This window comes from Micropterus salmoides, unplaced genomic scaffold (genome assembly GCF_014851395.1).
Source record: "Micropterus salmoides isolate LMB-PRFRI ecotype aquatic unplaced genomic scaffold, ASM1485139v1 Ms_hic_scaffold_9, whole genome shotgun sequence".
Classification (NCBI taxonomy): domain Eukaryota; kingdom Metazoa; phylum Chordata; class Actinopteri; order Centrarchiformes; family Centrarchidae; genus Micropterus; species Micropterus salmoides.
In genome coordinates this window covers 22,637,519-22,656,019 of record NW_024044681.1, presented here as the reverse complement: position 1 = coordinate 22,656,019, position 18,501 = coordinate 22,637,519, and the positions used below count along the sequence as shown (strand labels likewise).

The 18,501-nt window shown below is 41.1% G+C and overlaps 2 protein-coding genes across 3 annotated transcripts; both read right to left on the bottom strand.

The window, feature by feature from the left end:
• Positions 1-661: 661 nt before the first annotated feature.
• On the bottom strand, positions 662-4,498 carry sod1 (superoxide dismutase 1, soluble). Its single transcript, XM_038708943.1, has 5 exons — positions 4,343-4,498; positions 3,066-3,162; positions 2,825-2,894; positions 1,173-1,290; positions 662-1,031 (listed from the first exon to the last, which is right to left on the bottom strand). The coding sequence occupies exons 1-5, from the start codon at positions 4,412-4,414 to the stop codon at positions 924-926; spliced, it is 465 nt and encodes a 154-aa protein (XP_038564871.1). The 5' UTR covers positions 4,415-4,498; the 3' UTR covers positions 662-923.
• A 1,365-nt stretch (positions 4,499-5,863) lies between these two features.
• On the bottom strand, positions 5,864-18,047 carry scaf4a (SR-related CTD-associated factor 4a). 2 transcript variants are annotated; one of them, XM_038708780.1, is made up of 19 exons: positions 17,873-18,047; positions 16,680-16,763; positions 16,485-16,529; positions 16,231-16,392; positions 15,912-16,044; positions 15,542-15,678; positions 15,252-15,434; positions 14,085-14,170; positions 13,855-13,939; positions 13,088-13,264; positions 12,767-12,840; positions 12,419-12,609; positions 12,111-12,211; positions 11,619-11,732; positions 11,342-11,498; positions 11,054-11,190; positions 10,646-10,799; positions 9,471-9,623; positions 5,864-9,085 (listed from the first exon to the last, which is right to left on the bottom strand). In XM_038708780.1, the coding sequence occupies exons 1-19, from the start codon at positions 17,900-17,902 to the stop codon at positions 7,938-7,940; spliced, it is 3,351 nt and encodes a 1,116-aa protein (XP_038564708.1). In that variant the 5' UTR covers positions 17,903-18,047; the 3' UTR covers positions 5,864-7,937. The 2 variants fall into 2 exon arrangements, with proteins under 2 accessions (XP_038564708.1, XP_038564709.1); XM_038708781.1 differs by having other exon boundaries at positions 11,063-11,190; positions 17,873-18,046.
• Positions 18,048-18,501: the final 454 nt, after the last annotated feature.

Here is an 18,501-nt window from a genome sequence, read left to right as displayed (position 1 = left end):
CTTTGATGAGGTCTGAGGCCGTGACACATCAGCACATAGACGTTAGGTAGACGCTAAAATCATTGCCTAGTCTGTAGGCTACAAGCCAGATGGAATTGAATGACGACGGTGGTGCATATCACGGCCCGTTTCAAATCTCATCGTTTCTAAATGTGTATCCCCAATAACTTGGGAGGTCTACTTATCTTTTCTACAGTCGTTTACTGCAGTACGTGTATTTAAGTCCAAGCACAAATTTCAAAGTTATAAAGAACATTCTGCATGTCTCCCTTTCAAACATCGTTCCTCCGTTGGTCTCTAAACAGCCTATTTAGATGCAGTGGGGTTTTTTTTTTCTCCTCTTAAAAAGTAGGCTAGTGCAGTCACTTGCATTACTGAGCAATATTATAAAGTTTTTCCATTAAGTAGGTACTTTACAGATGTAACTATCAACACCAACAATGGCTCCACTAATTTCAGCAGTCAATAAGCAGGGTCCTGGACATAACACACCTAGAACTCATGATAACTGACACACCTAATTTGGCCTTGCACACCTAGAACAGTATGACACCTTATTTGGCCTAGACCATATGATTTATTGACAGACTTAATTTGGTGGAGCCATCCTTAGGGTTCAAATTCTGATAGTGAAACTAGTCATTTCTCACACACACACACACACACACACACACAGACAATTTATTGATTAACAAACTGCATCTTGCTTGTGCGTCAACAATTCTTTGGGACCAAAATTTATCAGCAGACATATAAACCCATACATAAAACTGTAATGAGAACGGATAGGGCAAAGCATGGCTCATCTACTCTTAACTAGTCACGCCAGAGTATTGAAAAAGGACAAACTGTCACATCAAGTAGCTAGGTTGGTCTTAAGTGCTGTGGGGTTGTTTCTAGTGCTCCATGTTCTGGCAGATTGTTTACTGGGTGATGCCAATGACTCCGCAGGCCAGACGTCCACCAGCATTGCCAGTCTTTAGACTCTCTTCATTGCCTCCTTTTCCCAGGTCATCAGCCTTCTCGTGGATCTAAAACAGGACAGAAAGTGCGTCAGAAGAGTGATCAACAATTTATAGCCCAAATGCTCAATTCCATTCACTTTAGGCAAAAAAACCTCCTTACTAGACAAACTTTGACTGGAAGTGAAATGGAAAATGACTTTTCCTTACCACCATGGTTCTGCCAATGATCGAGTACGGGCCAGTGAGGCTGAGCACCTTGTCCGTGATGTCTATCTTTGCGACATTATCTGCTCCTGCAGTCACATTCCCCAAGTCTCCAACATGCCTATTTACATAAAAAAAAATATAAAAATAAAATAAAATTTACTTGCATTAAACACATCTTAACACAGACGCCACATTTTTGTCATCTGTACATCTTTTTTGCAGATTACATTAATGAATAACTTCTTTAACTAAGTTTTGTTTTTTGCAGGGCTTCTGTTGCACTTGCAGTGGCAGGGTGTATGGGTGTCACTTGCTCTCCACTGGTGGCTTGTCAGTCCTCCGAGAGGGGCCTAAGCCCCACCTGTGGTGAAAGACCATGCACCATAGACAAGGGCACCACCAGTATAGACATTTGTGTGACAGCTGACATAAAACAAAAAGGATTGGACTCGATATAGCCAATACTGATCAGTTAAACACCTTGATTGGCCCCAATACCGATCTGAACTTTGATATTAGAGCATCCTTTATTGTAATGGCTCATAATTAGGGCTGCACGATTTGAAGAAAGTCATATTGTGATTATTGTGGACAATCTTGCGATTAGATTATAATGGAACAAATGGTACTCTTGACATTTTGAAATGTGTATTTCTCAACTTGAACAAAATTTAACAACAACTAGTATAACAGAACAAGGGGAGCGTGTTGCTCCACGGAGGAGGCAGCTAGAAGGAGCAAATATTGGGTCACTGGCACTGGCTCAGTGTACATCTGTCTAATGCAGAGTCTCTCCACAACCTGGAAGAGGAACTGTACACGTGTATTAAATAAAAGAGTATAATGTTTGATTAGTACACTGCTAGTATAACAATAATATATTAAATACTACATTCATTATAGTTTCATATAATAGTATACTTTTTTACCACTAGTTGAAAATTATATCCAGTTACAGCTGTTTCATTTCTGGGGTTGTTTTTATTCATTAAATTCTTGTGCAGGAAAAAGGCTCTACAGTGGTCTCTAATTTGTTAATGCTTAGTACTAACTTGTCAATAATCCTTTTGGTCAACATCTTAAAGTTTGCCCTAGCACATCAAACTTTTCTTTAATGTCCCGCCCCGTCCAGCCTGTGATTGGGCGGTTGACGAAAACTGACTGACAAGCATGTCGGCTCTGTGAAAAAACAACTAAAGGCACCGACAGAGCTAACATTAAATGGCAGCAAGCCAAACCCAAAACCTTCCTTATCGTCTCCCAGTTTTCTTCTGTCTTACTGCTTTAGCTGCTGCTGACACCTCTGTCTCTGTCACAGAGCGATGCTCCGGTGGCAAGTCTGATTTTGATGGGGCAGGGAAGGGGGGTTATGGTAGGTTGTTGTCTTAAGTTACTGGCATACTGCTCATAAATCATATTTCTCATTGTACGTAGGCTTATCTGTTTTTAGGAGCACATGCGAGAGCTGGTGTGGGCAGACATAATGAGCAAACTGCAGCACACACAGAAGAGAGTGTCACACACACCTTTTCTGTTTTATTAAATCGCACCTGTTTTGCGGTTAGGTATTCGCACATGACGACATTGCGATTGCAATTTACAGTTATCGTGCAGCCTGCTCATATCTATTTCATCCCTCAGACTGGACTCACCTCTCTGCATCATTAGGACCAGCATGATTCTTGTTGTGGGGATTGAAATGAGGCCCTGCACTGATGCACCCTTGGAAAGATAAATAAAATTAGTAAATAAAAATTAAATAATTTTTTATCATGAAACACTTGAATCAGTCTGTGTGTAGGTAAGCTAAACCCAGACAATGCAGTAACATTAATTCGCAAACCGTGCAATATCAAAAACCTGACGGATTAACAACTATTGTCAGATGCTCACCATTTGTATTGTCTCCAAAAGCATGGACATGGAAACCATGCTCACCAGGGGTAAGGCCTCTGATTTCTCCTGTCACCTTCACAGGGTCTGAATCGCCCTAACAGATCAGGATAACAGTGTATCAGGAGAATACAAAAGAGCTGTCAAAGTCAGGTAGCTACAAAGAGTTGAAGCTCAACTAAACACACAAAGTGCAATGTGTCTGATTTTATAGGGTGTTTCATGATATTCAGTTCATATATTGCAGCACTAGAAAATACATGTGCATGCAGTGACATCAAGATAGGATACCCAAATATATAAACTCCATAAACAATTCACTGGACAAATATTTATCCCCGTGGTCAGATAATCATGGATTGTACAGAACCTTCAATTATATATGCAATCACCTGCCGTTGTCTTTAGGTAACGTTAGTCAAATGTTGTATAACTCACTCTGACCCTCGATGACACCGCTTCACCCTTATCAGCAAGGCCAAATATTCGAGGTAAAGGCAACATGAACGAGAGCAGGCAGTGACTCAGCAAAAATGTAGTTAGTGGGCAAGAGTTGCTCTTTGCTCTAAAGCCTAACCAACGTTACCATTAACATCGCAGCTTTTGCAACTGCAACTAGGTCCACAAACAGAAGTGCTCCCTGACTTGTGTGTGGTTCAGCTAAACACAATAGACTGGTATGGTTAACGTTGAAAACTGACGTAGCTAACGTTGAATGTATGCAACAGGCGTTTCCATTAACTTGCTGCTGATCATTTACTAACGTTAATCATGGGCCTTAAACGATCAAAGGTTATGAGTTTACCGGCAAAGCCGATGTTTTTGGTCGTTGTATTAGCTAAGTAATTACGCGTTCACATTTAACACAATGTCACAACTATCTTAGCAGCTCCTGACTGTATGAGCGCTTAAAGTTAACGCAATCTGATGTTTTGCAACGTGCAGGCTAACGTTTACGTTAATTTGCATTGTATACATGTGCACACTGTTAGATAACCTATGCTAATAAGCGCGGGTTTGCTAAATCTGACCAAATCCGATGCATTGTTATTCAAATATGACATTTATGTGTTCTTAGCTCACATTAGCGGTTTAGGACACTCCTGAAAACCGGTCGGTCTATCGGCTAGCCGAACTACAGGCTTGTGAACGGAGAACGGAGCTAGCTTAGCATTCTAGGGTTAACGGTCCCTGTAAGATGCATGTCAAATCTCCTTGTACTTTCATTAAAATGACTAAGACATTTAGTCGCCTGAAAGCAACGTAGCACGCCTTACCTCCTGCTCAAAATAAACGGTCCCGGTGGTCTCTCCAGCTCCTTTTAAAACACAAACGGCTTTAAACACCATCTTCGCAGTAGTTCCTAATGTCGCCTAAGTTTCTGTGGTTCTTGTTCTTGCCACCGGCTGTGCAGACAAGCCTCACTACCTATGTAGTGCCTGGTGGGCGGGCTTATAATACAGACAGCCAATCTCAGTCAAATATAAGACACATTTTGATTGGTCACTGACCATTACGGTGGGTGCAGCAAATTAAGCACGGACACCCACATTAAAAATCTCTGTACACATTTAATAGTCCATACATGTCAACATTGGGAATGGAAAATAGGGGAACCACTAAGGGTACAACCCCCACCCACCCCTCTACCGCATTAAAATGTTCCAACATTAAATAAAAGTATTGTGTTCATTTCATAATATTGGGTTTATAGTATAATTTTAATTTATTACTTATATGTACGATATTATAATTTCATATGTAGTTTAACACTAGGCCACTATATTAATTCCAGTTACAGCAGCTTCATCTTTGTGGATTGTTTTTATTGACTAAATCCTGCAAAAAGTACAGTCTACATTGGTCTCTAATTTTTTAATGTCGAGTACTAACTTGTCAATAATTATAGCCATTAACGCCGAATAATTACTGTAGGTTGCAGTCTTAACTTGCATATCATAAATATTTTTTTACAGTTTGCACGTATCTATTTTTTGGTCAGTAAGACAGGCCTACTCTGTGAAGCAATAGGCATCATCCAACCCTCACGCTGCTCTTCTTCAGCTAGTTACCTTTTTTTTTTAAATATCAGTACAATTAATCAATATAGCTACTAGTATGTGCACCATCTTGCCTGTACTGTCAAGATATATAGCTGGTGGTTGTGCCATAAGTCAAATAAATAAAGAACCCAATTAAATATCTTTATCTTGTTAGATACTCCTTTACAACCAGTGATCTATCGAAGGCTCTTCCATGTTGCTAATAAAAGCTGTCAATAGGCCTCTTATAGGTTAGGTCACCTTGTCTCAGTGCTATGACCAGTAGGTACAGACAGGATAACTTAACTACATACTGTGCAGCACTAATACAAATCTAATTTAAAGAAATTATGACTGATGGTGATGATGGTTATGAAATGAAAATAAAATTTAGGGGGGAAGAATTGAGTGGGCCCCGCAACCCTGTACGCAGGATAAGCGGTTGACGATGGATGGATGGATGGAACTGAGTGGGATGCAAAGGCTGCTGCCCCATTAGACCTTTATTGTCGATACTTAGACTTAACACATGATGAAAAAATCTTGGCTGTTTTATTCTTCACTGCCGATAGTAAAGCGTCAGCCTGTAAGCATTACTTAAATTACTCCAAAATCTTGGTAAATATCCAGCCTGTGGCATTTAAACAGACAATTACATCAAATGTGTGCAAGATAATTTAGAATATCTTAATCCAACATCTGACTCCCAGTTGGGCATGGGGTAAGCAGAGAATATAATTTGAACAAGCAAAATGATTTGGTACAAAAATAGTTTATTAAAAACAATTTCCTATGGCTGAAATATTGAAGATTTTATGTCCATGTCTTTTTGTATTTTTAACAAATCATAGAAACATCTGTCAACCTTCAAACCATTAGGAGTTAAAAAATGTTAAAGCAAAGGGCCTCTTTGTTCCTTCCAAGTCAATCCGTTTCTCTTGGATGAACGAATCACAGATCATAAACAACAATTACAATTACACCTTTGAATCGTCAGTGATACAAGCATATTTACAGCTGTCTCCCAAGCAACACTCATCGCTTTAGTTTTGCCTCTGTTAAAACATACAAGAACAAGACCTGGGCTTGCAGAATCTGGGCTTCAAATGTTAATTTAATATCAGTCACAGCTATGGTTGAAAGCTGTGTCTATCAAAGAAAAAAAAAAAAAATCAGCTACAGGGTTACATTTTGTATTTTCATGTGGCCAAAACTTAGTTTAGTTTGACAAATGGAAAAGCTTTTGTCTGATTCAAAGGATTACCCCTTTCCTTCCATACACACGGGAAAAACAAAAGACTACCATAAATATAAATCTTATGTAGTCTGCCTGCTAACTTGTGTTTATAAACAATGCTCCTGAAGTGTTGCACTTTTAAAAACTTGTGTTGGATATTCCTCTGTTGTATCTAAAAAAGAAGTTTCACTTCACCTAACTGAAAAATAAGAAATGTACACATTTAAGCAAGGGTGTGAAATAAAAAACAAAAACCAACGGAATTTGACCTCCACTTAACTTGTATGATGTAGATTATAGTTTTGAAAAACTGACAGAATTACAAAGATGAAAATCCATTTGAAATCACTCAAACTTCTGAAACAAAGCCCACCTATATATCATCATCAAATTTCTTTACTTCCTTAATATTCCAAGGGAGATATACCACGATACACTAGGATGTACCTTTTCTCTCGTTCCTAACTGTTGTGCTTGTTATGTTGAAATGTGTTGACTAAAATGCCTCTTGGCCCATCAGTTACAGTCTGTTAAGCAAAAGAAATTTGATTATGACATTGTGAAGTCCCTGGTTTTGAGCCCCTACAATGGTTAAAAAAAAGAAAGGAAAATTAGATACAATGGTCCAGCTTCTACTCTGCCCTATGTTTTGTTAGAGCCTCAGTACTAGTGAAATATATATTTTTTTAAATAAAACCATTTTTTGAGTGTGTTATGTTCAGGACATTGGATTTAGGCCAGTGAATGTGCACGCATAACTGATTAATCAGTGTCTGATAAAATGAAGACGATACTGATTTTTATTCTGACTGAAATAAAGTATGATTCAAAGGGTGAAAGTGAAGACATAATCAAAAGTAGATCTCAACGCCATTTTCCATTCAAACACCTACAAGTAACCTGACTGGATTTTAAGGCCACCATAGTTCTTTCAAAGCTGTACCTCACTGGCTGTGATATTGCAACAAGGAGCCGAAACACAAGATGAGATGAAAACAACAAAGAAAAACGTATGCCACCTCTATAATTATTGTTTGAGAGGATATTCAGTGTTTGACATGACATTTTGGTGAATTATTATTATTTTTTTTTTTATAATGAGCATATTTACCTTGTTGAGGAGTGCCTGCAATCACACGGACGAGGCCACAAAGTAAAAATATGTGTGTCATAGAAATAATTTGTTTTCTTCCATCTGCAAATCAACTTGACTAAAAATACAAAAGCTAAGCTCAAATTAACCTCAGATGGAGAGAGCTACGTCAACATGCAAGCAAGTTAAAACTTACGGGAAGGAGGGAGAACTAGAGTTGACAGTTCACTGCTGCCATTTTTCATAACTGATTTTCAAGTAGTCGTGTGTTTTGAGACACGGACACAACGCCAAATTTGACTGTGAGCCATATAGTCTGAAAACAACCATTTTCATATGTTTGACAAAGTGTGTAGGAGATTTTTGAGTTTGTTTTCAAGAAACGTGTTAAGAACCAGGAAAATGTGAAACTGGTTAGAAGTCACCTGCCAGGAGTTGAGGCTGGTTATCATAGAGACAAACACAATGTCTAACTCTGTCTGGAGGAGCACTGAGCCAGTCTATGATGCTGCTTCCTGTTTTGTTTCTGTGGGCTCACTTTGAGCTGGAGGTAAGGGCTCAGAGGGCTTCGACTCTTCTGCAACAGTAGTTGCCTCTGGGGGCGGAGCTAAAGGTTCAGAGTCTGCCTTCTTTTGAGAAGCTTCCACACTGGGTTCTTTACTGGTTTCCATGGTAACCAAAGGAGTCAAACGAGGTGGCTCAGTGCTGTTCGAGGTCTGAAGTCTGTCCATGTTTTCCAGTTCAGCCAATCGATCATCCCTGTCCCACCGTGTGGTCCTCTCTCGCCGTTCTGACCGCTTTGGCCTGTCCCCCTCTTTTCCTTCGGTGCCTCTCCCCCTTTCTCGACTCCCTCCCTCCCCCCTCCCTCTTTCTCCTCCCTCCCCCCTCCCTCGTTCCCTCTCTCCATCATCCCCCCTCCCCCGTTCCCTGTCGCTATCCTGGCTGCTTCGCCTCTCCCTCCAGTCCCGTCTGTCTCGGTCCCGATCGCGGTCCCTGTCCCGGTCTCTGTCTCTCTCCCATCCTCCTCCCCGGTGATCGCTTCCGTCTTCCTGCCAGCCTCCGAGTCTGTCCCTCCCATCCATTCTATCACCACCTCCGCCCCTCCCTCCATCACCAAATGGACGCCTTCCACCTCCAAAACCTCGGTCCCTCTCTCGATCCCTGTCTCGATCCCAGTCTCTGTCCCTCTCTGGCTCTCGGTCCCTGAATCCAGGCCTGTCTCCCCTGAATGGTCTGCCATCCATTTCTTCTGGCCCCTCCAGGCCACGTGGACCCCCAGGTCTAATAAAAGGAGGAGGAGGAGGAAGACCTTGAGGAGGAGGGCCGTGCCCATGTGGAGGGAAAGGAGCCCTCATATTGTGAGGAGAAAGCATGCCAAAGCCTCCTTTAGGTGGAGGGGGGTCATGGTGCATCATTTGAGGGTGTGGCCCTCTGGGCATCATCTGTGGGGGCATAGGTGGCATATTGGGGTGAGGGGGTCGTGGCCCGTGGGGCGTAGGGAAACGCTGCATGTGTGGTGGTGGGGGAACCGGAGGACGTTGGAGTGGGATTATACCGGGCCGTGCGCCAAGCAGACCACCAGAAGGGGGTTGGATGCTTCCTGGAGGACCACCTGGGAGAGAACCTGGAGGTCCACCTACCTGGTTACCTGATGGGGAAACAAGTACCAAAACAAATTGAAATTTACTTAACTTAACTTTTGCTGTCCAAAAGCACCAAAATATTCAAATTACAATACAGACAACAAATTCCACTATTTAAAAAGCACATACAAATACTTGGTAATGTATTTTTTCTTTACTAGATAAATACAAATTCATCAGTCAAACTTGTTTTAAATTTCTTCCCATAAAACAATCAAGTGATATATAATAATACAATCTCACCCAGAAACTAATGATTGATCCAATGCATATTTTGAGAGATGAGATCAGTTTAAGGGCCAAACTCAACAGTCATGTTACATTGGATAGGGCAAGATAAGAAACAAAAAATCAATTTGGTGAAAAGTCCAAAGAGAAAGACAGACTGACCCATAGGCCCCATCTGGTTGTTGAATATGTTGGGATCCAGGACCTCCTCATTTTTCCTGTTTCCCAGACTTGCTGGGTCCAGAGGCGAGGCTTCAACTCCACCTTTAGAAGGAGGTGGGGGACCTAGAGGCATGGCACCCGGAGGGAGAAAACCTGGGAGAAGAAGGGTGAAAGGAGTTAGGGTGCTTTCATGCCAACATTTGCCTGTTTTGGTTTGGTTTGTTTGGGCTGGTGTGGAAACTGTCAATAGAACTCTGATGTGGCTTTAACAACTGGATGATACCCTGTGAAAAGATGGACTGCTGCGGCATATTGAGGTGCTACAACAAACTAGACCAACCAGAAGCCTGCAGGATACTAGATATAGGATTTTTACATACTAAAAGTTAAACTATTAAAATCAATCTACTGAGAGTTAACAGTCAAGGAAGCAATCTTATAAGCAAATCTGTACAAGCTTTATATAGATTTAGGCAAGATCATTTGGTAACCATAGTAACACATACTCGGGCCAGTACATGAGCAATGGAATTTTCTATGATCGATCGGAGAATGAGTTAAAACGCCTCTATTTTAAACTTTTTCGTCATTACTCTAGACCATTGAACAGCAATAAGTGGCCCGTGCGCCAAAACTGGTCGTTGCTATCTTGGCAGTGCCCGACTCTGGCTAATTCGACACCCACCTGTCACTCAAAGTGACCATGCCCTTAATTATGCATAACATTAAGCCTTAATATAATTTAAACGGGTGAGTGATATAAAAATTCACCCAGTTGTAATGTACAAGGAAATTAGCCAAAACTGTTTTTTTCCCAGGCTGTAAATTTGTTTATTTCTGCTGTAAAGTTGGGCAAATTAAATACTTAAAACTAATCCTAGTTGTACAATAAAAATAATGAAAATGAAATAGTATGGTTAATAAATAATTACACAACTCTATATAGACCCATCCTGTATATTTCAATTAGTAAAAGTAATGTTTAATACACTTTGTTTGTTTGTCATAAGCCTGTGTGAACAAACGTAACAGCAACAGTATATCATTTTGACCAAATAAATTAAATTCCAGGTGTGAAATCGACCACCGTTTGAGAACGGGCGCTGTGTAAGAGAGAGAAAAACTGAATGAAAGCCAGTGAGAAATGGTTTGATGGCAGCTGTAGGAGGTGCTACCTGGAGGCATCTGCATAGGGTTGAAGCCAGGTCTGATGAAAGGAGGAGGGGGGACGCCTGGGGGGAAGGAAGGTGGAGGCATGCCTATGGGACCTGGAAAGACGGGAGGCTGGAGAGAACCCACACCAACCATCGGCTGCTGCATCGGAGGAACCTGAGAACATTTACAGGGATTTACTGGAAATGTCAAATGAGAAAGTTATTTGTTAAAACTTTCCAGTGACACTCTGGAGAAACAATCATCTTGTCTCCATGTTGCCTCCATTCAAGTGAGCATTTACACAGACACCCGAAAGAACAGCAGGCACATCCTCTTAATCAAAGCAAGTTTCAGAATTATATTTCTTTACCAACAATGACAAATCAACACATCCCTACATAAGAGTTTAAAATGAAGGTAACATTGACCTTGTTTACCTGTACAGGAGGAGCAGCTGTAGCAGCCACAGGTACTACTTGTGTCTCCTCAGGCTGCTGTGGCTCTGAACGACCGTTGTGGGTGAGTTCATCTGGAAGGTCAAGGGCTTTCCTCACTCCACTCCACTCTGGAAAAGACGCATTAAAAAGCAGACTGCTCAACACACTGTAATAACATCAATAATATAAACTGTTTCTGCACATTTCAATAAAAGCACATTTGAAAAGCACATTTGAAAATGAAAAAATGTATTATTTCCTAATGAGTCTATCTTTTACCTGGTGATAAGGTGTCTACATCCAGTATCCCTCCTTCTTTTAACTCCTCCACCTGAACCTCTCGGATTTTAGACCATGGTATGTAGGTGACACCCAGCTCCACATCCCAGTACTGTTTAAACTCAGCCTTTATACCCTTGTTCAAAGCCCAAGCAATCTATCAAGAAATTAATAACAAACAAGTCTTTATTCAGTCAGATGTTCAGTTTTCTCTTTAATTTGCTAGGTTTTTTATTAGCAGTGCTTTACAAAGCAGGAATCTGTGTTGCTCACTCACCTTGATGGCTTTTTGGTTAACTTTGTGAGTTCCTCTACTGAGCTTTTGTAGAGCCCTGAAGGCATCTTGCCGATGTATCATGACAATATAGGCACAGCCACGTGGAGGAATCATCTTAACAAAAGGGGAGGACAAACAGACAGGTGAGGGAAAAAACAAGAAGATTGTGATTTCTATTCAGTTAGCTGAATCTGGACTCAATCTCCTGATTGCTCTATGGTCCTTTTAAACAGTTTGTAAAAGAAAACCCAGATACAGATACTTTTCTATATGCAATCAGTGTCTTAATAACTTAAACATAAGTATTAAATATTAACAACAAAGCAGAGACTAGGTGCTGTTTATGTAAAAACACAAAATATATCATGACAAATTTACTATAAGTTGACCGAAAGACAACAAAAAAACAGTATTTTCCATCTTGCAAATGTATTTTGTTACAAGCACAGATATAGCCACTGTTGGATCAATGTAACTTATCTATACACTTACATTGATGGACTCTATCTGCCCAAACTCCTCGAGCAAACAGGCCACATCTTGCTGCTGTGTTCTCTTGTCCAATTGGCCTACCCACAGAGTTGTACTGCAAACTGAAAGACAAATACAAAGTGAACAAGAACTTAGAAAGGCAAAAATACATGCCATAGCTGAAATCAAAGAGGAAAATGATTTGAAAAACTCAGTAAATTATTATTATATATGAAAAAAAACACATGGCACACACCTAACCAGAATCTGAAATCTGAAAATTAAGGAGAATCTCCTTAAATAAATAGGACTATAAATAGATGACTAACTGCTTAGTGTCTCGTTCTTGGGTGGCGGAAGGCCTTTCTGCCGTCGGTCTCTGTCTTTCTCTCTCTCCCTGCGCTCCTGTGAACGGGAGCGTGGTGAATGATGACGGCGGTCTCTGGAGCGCGAGCGGGACCGCCTGTGCCTGGATCGTCGTGTACGAGAATTAGACCGTGACCTCCTCCGCTTTGGAGACCTGGAGAGAAAAAAAAAAAAAAGGACAGATATTGTAACTCATGAAATGTTCACCATAAATAAGCTCTGCACACAACTAAATAAATGGAAATTAACAAATTACAGCACTGAGACTTAAGCTTAGGTTTGACACATCACGTCTCATTTCAGATGCCTACCTGGAGCCTGAGTGTGACCGTTGACCATGTCTGCCATCCCTCAGAGATGAACGGTCCATATCCATTGACAAATCCTGATATGGTATAGAAAAGTCATGGTTATAATTTCATGCATTTAAATTATCATCCAACATACATGCTTCTTAATCTTCCACCTATGCTAAGCAAAAAACTAATTTGTTGCCATATTAAGCTGTTTAAGCAAATTTCAAATTTCATGCACATATGAAAAGATACTGAAAAATTGCTTTACCAGCCTAATCTACCCCCCAAAATAGCTTGTTAGACTTTGCATATCCTCTGAACTATTGTTAAGTCTACCTGGGGTTGCTGGGCTGCACTGTGGGGAGGGTACATTGCCGGGAAGCCTGGAGGCCCAGTGGAACCAGGGAGGGGCTGCCCTGGCAAAGCATGCCCCATAGGTGGCATCATAACTGGGAAGCTTTGCCCTGGCGGTAAACCATAGGCCTGGAGCTGGCCATTAGGAGGGAGAGGAACCTGAGAGAGATAACTGGAATATATATTGTGCACATACAACAGGGTTTCCCAAATTTAAACTTAATTTGGCAGAAAAAAATGTACCTATCTACATTTCATTTTCAGATTTAAGTATTACTTCTTTTTATAAAAGCCTTGCCTTCCATAAATGAGAAGCATATACTGTAGCGTATATAGTATCATGTAACCATATTGTTGTAAGACAAGCTACTACCAGTTGTAGTGATAGGAAAATTTAATCTGAAAGCATTTTACAGTTTAAAGTAAAAATGATCAAAAAATTAGATGGCTATACTTGTAAATGCTCCGTATTTGTATAGCGCCTTTCTAGTCTTTTCGACCACTCAAAGCGCTTTTACACTACATCTGCATTCACCAGTCATACACATTCATACACTGAGCCTAAGTGCTCAAACAGAAACTAACATGCACACACATCCATACACTGGCAGAACAGCCGCCAGGAGCAATTCAGGGTTCAGCATCTTGCCGAACACTTCGACATGCAACCAGGGGGAGCCGGGGATTGAAACGCTTTTAGATACTTGTTACACAAGATAAGTTATTTTTAAAAAGTTTGTTCTTGTTACCTGTTGTGAGTGGTCTTGTGACATGTTAATCATCTGCGGGTTAAAGTGGTCCATGTGCTGTAGGAAGGCAGGAGGGTGCTGCATACTGTGATGATAAAGAAAAACAATCAAGTTTTACATCTTTCAATTTAATTTTCATTCATTTAATTTGAAAAAAAATCTCTGAGAGCTTCCAACTTTGTGGCATTGCAGAGATGCAACAGCATAAATATAATAAATCAAGGGCTTACAAGGAGGGCTGGGATGACATTTCATCCTTCTTTGTTTCATCTCCAATTTCTGGTTCATCGTCATAGTCAAAACGGTCCAGCAATTTCTAAGAGAGAGACAAATAATGAATGTAAAAAATGCACAAATGATGATGTTGTTTAACATGGAAGAGCTTGTACTAGGGATGAAATGGTATGAAAATTTCATATCACAATTATAGTGACCAAAATGATCACTGTTATCAGTATTATCACGGTATTGTAAAAATGTGCCGAAAAAGATTAAAATGTACTGATACACACACTGAAACCATTTCAACAAGTTTTAGATTGAAAACTACAAAGACAATTGCCATTTTGTTTGCATAAACAATAAAACAACAGCAAATACCTTTTGTAAACGTATGAAAATTATCTAAGTGTGCATTATCAAGATTTTATATTTTATAGGTAATACGATGACCCCGTGGACAATTACATGAAAACAAATAAGTCTTTAGAAGACAGTGATAGTAACTGTAATGAGCCCAAAAACTGATATAAATACAGAGGAGTCTGTAGCGTTTCTAGATATGCTGGTTGGTTGACTAAACTGCATAACGTGTTATCATGTGCAGTGGACGAATAGACTCTGCCGACACACGATGCACACAGCAAAAGAACAACGTGTTGCGTTTTTACAAGAGCAGCAACACTGAGAGCAATTCAGACAGACAAACCAAAGCTAAAAGTTAACTCACCCTGCGTCTACTATAAGGTTATTTTCTTCAATCAAGTTTCCCTCAGCACTCTCATAAAAAACTAAAATAGACCAGACTTCAGAGTGACTGAAAAATCTTGCAGCGTTGTCTTCCGCCGTGTTGTCATTGACCCAAACAAACCCGCATACGCAGAATGCGCCTGCTTCTGGGAGACCCTGGACAGTGTTTGCCGTGAGATTATAATAGCGCGGTTAACTGTACCCGGTTGTCATGGTATTCAAAATGTGTACGGTAATAATAACCGTCGGGAATTTTACCATGGTTTACTGTTAAACCGGTAATCGTTTTATCCCTAGCTTGTACAGTCCTTAAATTACTTATAGTTTAAGCACACTATGCTACAAAGTGTCTAAACAGTGCGTGACATCTGCCATGTTGCTCAGAGTACATTTAGCTGTTGACACCATATGGAAATACAAACACTCACAGTCACTTTGTCAAAGGCTGTCTTCTGCTGGTTGGTTTGGGTGGGCAGGGGAGGTTGCGGGGCGACCATGCCCAGGCCAGTGCTAACATTTTGGGCCTGTGTTTGAATGGTATGTACAAGAGGCTGAGGGTCGGTGTCCGGCTTCACTGGCTGCTGCTGAAAATTCTGGAGCATCTGTTGAAGCTAAAAATGCCAGTGACAAAGAGTGAAAGAGGAGTTATTAATGAGGGTCTAATGTGCAAGCAAAATGACTGTGGTCAATGACTGCCTGCCCACACTAGTACACACACCTGCTGACCCTGGGAGGACTGGAAGAGCTGTGCCACAGCAGCAAAGGCATCAGAGTTTTGCAGCTGCTCAGCAGATGTCGTGGTGGAGTTTGCCGTTACCGCAGTAACTGGCTCTTTGGCTGGAGGCGGGGAAGAACCTGAGGGATGAGACACACAGCCTGAACATGTGGAAAGCAGCACACATACCTTCCAACACCAGCAGCACACACTGATACTTCAGCATATCAATATAAAATAGTTTTATGAAATAAATGAAAAAAGCAAAATGTTCTTTCTTTCTTTTTAACTAGTTTTAAAAATGTCATCTGTTGTGTCTGTAGAATTGTATTTAAAAATAATATCATGGACCTCGTGTACAAACACAAATTACCTGGCTCATCTGTTCCTGTGTACGGTGCAGCAGAGCTGCTAGAGCCAGCGGCCATGTCCAGGAGGGGCTGAATAACCTCAATCTTGAACACCCCATTCTTCTGCCACAGGTTCAACACTCGCACAATCTTACTCTACAAAGGAAAATAAGACAGCAAGGAAACAGGTGAAGGAGAAGGAATAACGGGAGACTGATTTAGGTGAGGGCCTTTGCAGGGGGGGAAATCCTTCAACAACAATTTGGTACTATTTGTGACTACAAGAGAGTCCCCAATATTCATATTCACAGTGAAATCTTCACCAACTCTTTCTGGTCTTACCCTGTCCTCTACTGGGCAAAGGCAGAGGTTCTCAAAAGTGCCTGTAATGTTTTTGGTGAACCTTGGGCCAAACACATCCTTGTCTGATCCAAACTGGTGTCTGGATTGCCTAACGATAGAATCCACCACATACAGGCCTGCTACCTTGTACTCGGGCTTACACTGGAGAGGGAAGAAGGAGAAAACAGATTTGAGTTTATTCATGTTTGGTGAGGAGAACCTGTGATGATGGAATTTAGACAGGTTTGTCCCACCTTTTTGATAAACTTTTCCACAATCTGGACCACATGTTTATAAAGCTGAAAGAGAAAGAGAGAGAAGCAGGTGAGCATGTTATCGAGTAGATATAGGCCCAAAAAAAGAGAAATAATTTTAGAAATACAGAGAATACTACTCATATAGATACACAAGTAAATATCAAAACAAAGGCTTGCCGAACTCCTCCTTACTTTCATAGCTTTGATGGCTGATTTGGTGATGGATATCATCTTTGCCCGGGAAATTGGGGGCTTGGAGTCCATCAGTGAGAACAACTAGAGACAACGTAGATAACAGATCAGTGATAAGATACAGCCTGGTCACAGTACAGTGCAAAGATATTAGAAATAAACTATGCACTCTGCTTTTGAGGAAGCAAAAGCATTTTAAGGGCTGTACGATGCACTAGGCTACTGCCTTTTCTTATTCCTGAGCTAAAATATTGATATAATTGAGTATTTTCAATAGGTGTCTATTCACGTTATGTTGATGTATCCACTAGCAGTGATTTGAATCCACAAACTACTTTCTCTATTTCTGCGCCAGACAGAAACTACTATTGAAAGTGCGTGACATTTTCAAGAACCATCAGAAACTGCTTCTGGCTTTGCGGTTATCATGATTTGGTGCAATAAACAAGTATCCTGCAGAACTAAGTTAACGTTAGCTAGTTATGATGCAATTACAAGGTTGTATTTACCACTCACTTAAGAGTTATGGCGGTTCCAACCACTGCAACTTTTACCTTCAAAGGTTAAAAAGGGGCATCAGCAGAAACGAGAGGAACCAAAAACACCAATATTACAGAGTTGACCTATGTTTTGACTGGACTTCTATCACCCGCCATCAGTAACGTTACTCGAGCCCTACAGTGACTTGGCCTGGCATCTTCTAAACAAACTCACGCTGTGCATAGCACTGAAGCTTTTATTAAAAAAAATTTGTAAGCATCCAGCGTGACAATAACAATAGGATAGGATGTTTGCTCGCTGTGTGGTTGCCAGTAGCATTGTTACTAACTCCAATGTAGGTGACCATGCTCCCACGAGCTAACACTAACGTTACCATACGAACTTTGTGCAGGGTTGACTTACTGTAACTTAAGCAATGTGGACTGGCTATAGTTGCGTTAGCTTGCTAGTTAGCAGAATCCCCTATCATTTGTTTCAGTAATAACATTTCGCTACTTGCGCTGCAAGTGTTGCTAACGTTACAACCCAAACGTTAACACAGTTAGCACTAAACCAGGTAAGATGGACAAGTCCAGCTAGCTAGGCCCACTGGTGGGTTCTGCTCAACTTAGCTTCAGTGCATCACAGCACCATGATCAGTATCGCCAGACTCGGTGACTTCAGGGTCTCAGTGAGCCTTGAAGGCAGCTTACCTCGTGGTTAAAGGCGTTGACGGCGTCCATGATTGCCCAGCGCTCCTAGCGTCCCCCTTAGCTCCCGATTCCCCGCTAACAGCGATGTTTATTCAAGGAAGGGTCGGTACAACATGTCCGCTCCCGGTAGCTAACGACAGTTAGCGTAGCATCGGTGGCTCTCGGGTCGGCGGGCACGGCAAAGCATGATGGGATTCAATTTTGTTGTTCTAGGTTTTGTCCGCTAGGTGGCGGAGTGCTAAAGGATTTGAACCTGCAGTCTATGGTTTGAATATATGTGGCCAGGGCAGGGGTGTCCACAGTGTCCTTTTTAGATATGACAGACACCCGGACAAAAATGATCTTTGGTCCTGACCCATTCTCTTACCTTGTTTAAATACCTACCCCAGCTGTCTTCAAGGGCCTATCAGCCCGGGACAGTCTGTAGGCTACCTGATACTATCAGGTATCATACCTACAGACTGTACCTAATACACACACAGCTACACATCCAATTTTATATTTAGCTTTCTTCCAGACACCACTATTAAAATGCTGGAGGTAGGCCCACATTGAAATTGTATTTTTTCTATTACACTATTGTTGCCCTCCCCTCATATTCTGGGATGAATATAGAGCAAAATATAGGC

Coding starts and splice junctions, on each gene's coding strand:
- sod1 (XM_038708943.1), bottom strand. CDS start 4,414: ATGGTGTTTAAAGCCGTTTGTGTTTTAAAAGGAGCTGGAGAGACCACC. Junction 2,895..3,065: donor TTTTGGAGACAATACAAATG/GTGAGCATCTGA, acceptor TATCTTTCCAAG/GGTGCATCAGTGCAGGGCCT. Junction 1,291..2,824: donor GGTCCTAATGATGCAGAGAG/GTGAGTCCAGTC, acceptor TTATGTAAATAG/GCATGTTGGAGACTTGGGGA.
- scaf4a (XM_038708780.1), bottom strand. CDS start 17,902: ATGGACGCCGTCAACGCCTTTAACCACGAG. Junction 12,610..12,766: donor CGGTCACACTCAGGCTCCAG/GTAGGCATCTGA, acceptor TTTTCTCTCCAG/GTCTCCAAAGCGGAGGAGGT. Junction 9,624..10,645: donor CCCTATGCAGATGCCTCCAG/GTAGCACCTCCT, acceptor TTCTTCTCCCAG/GTTTTCTCCCTCCGGGTGCC.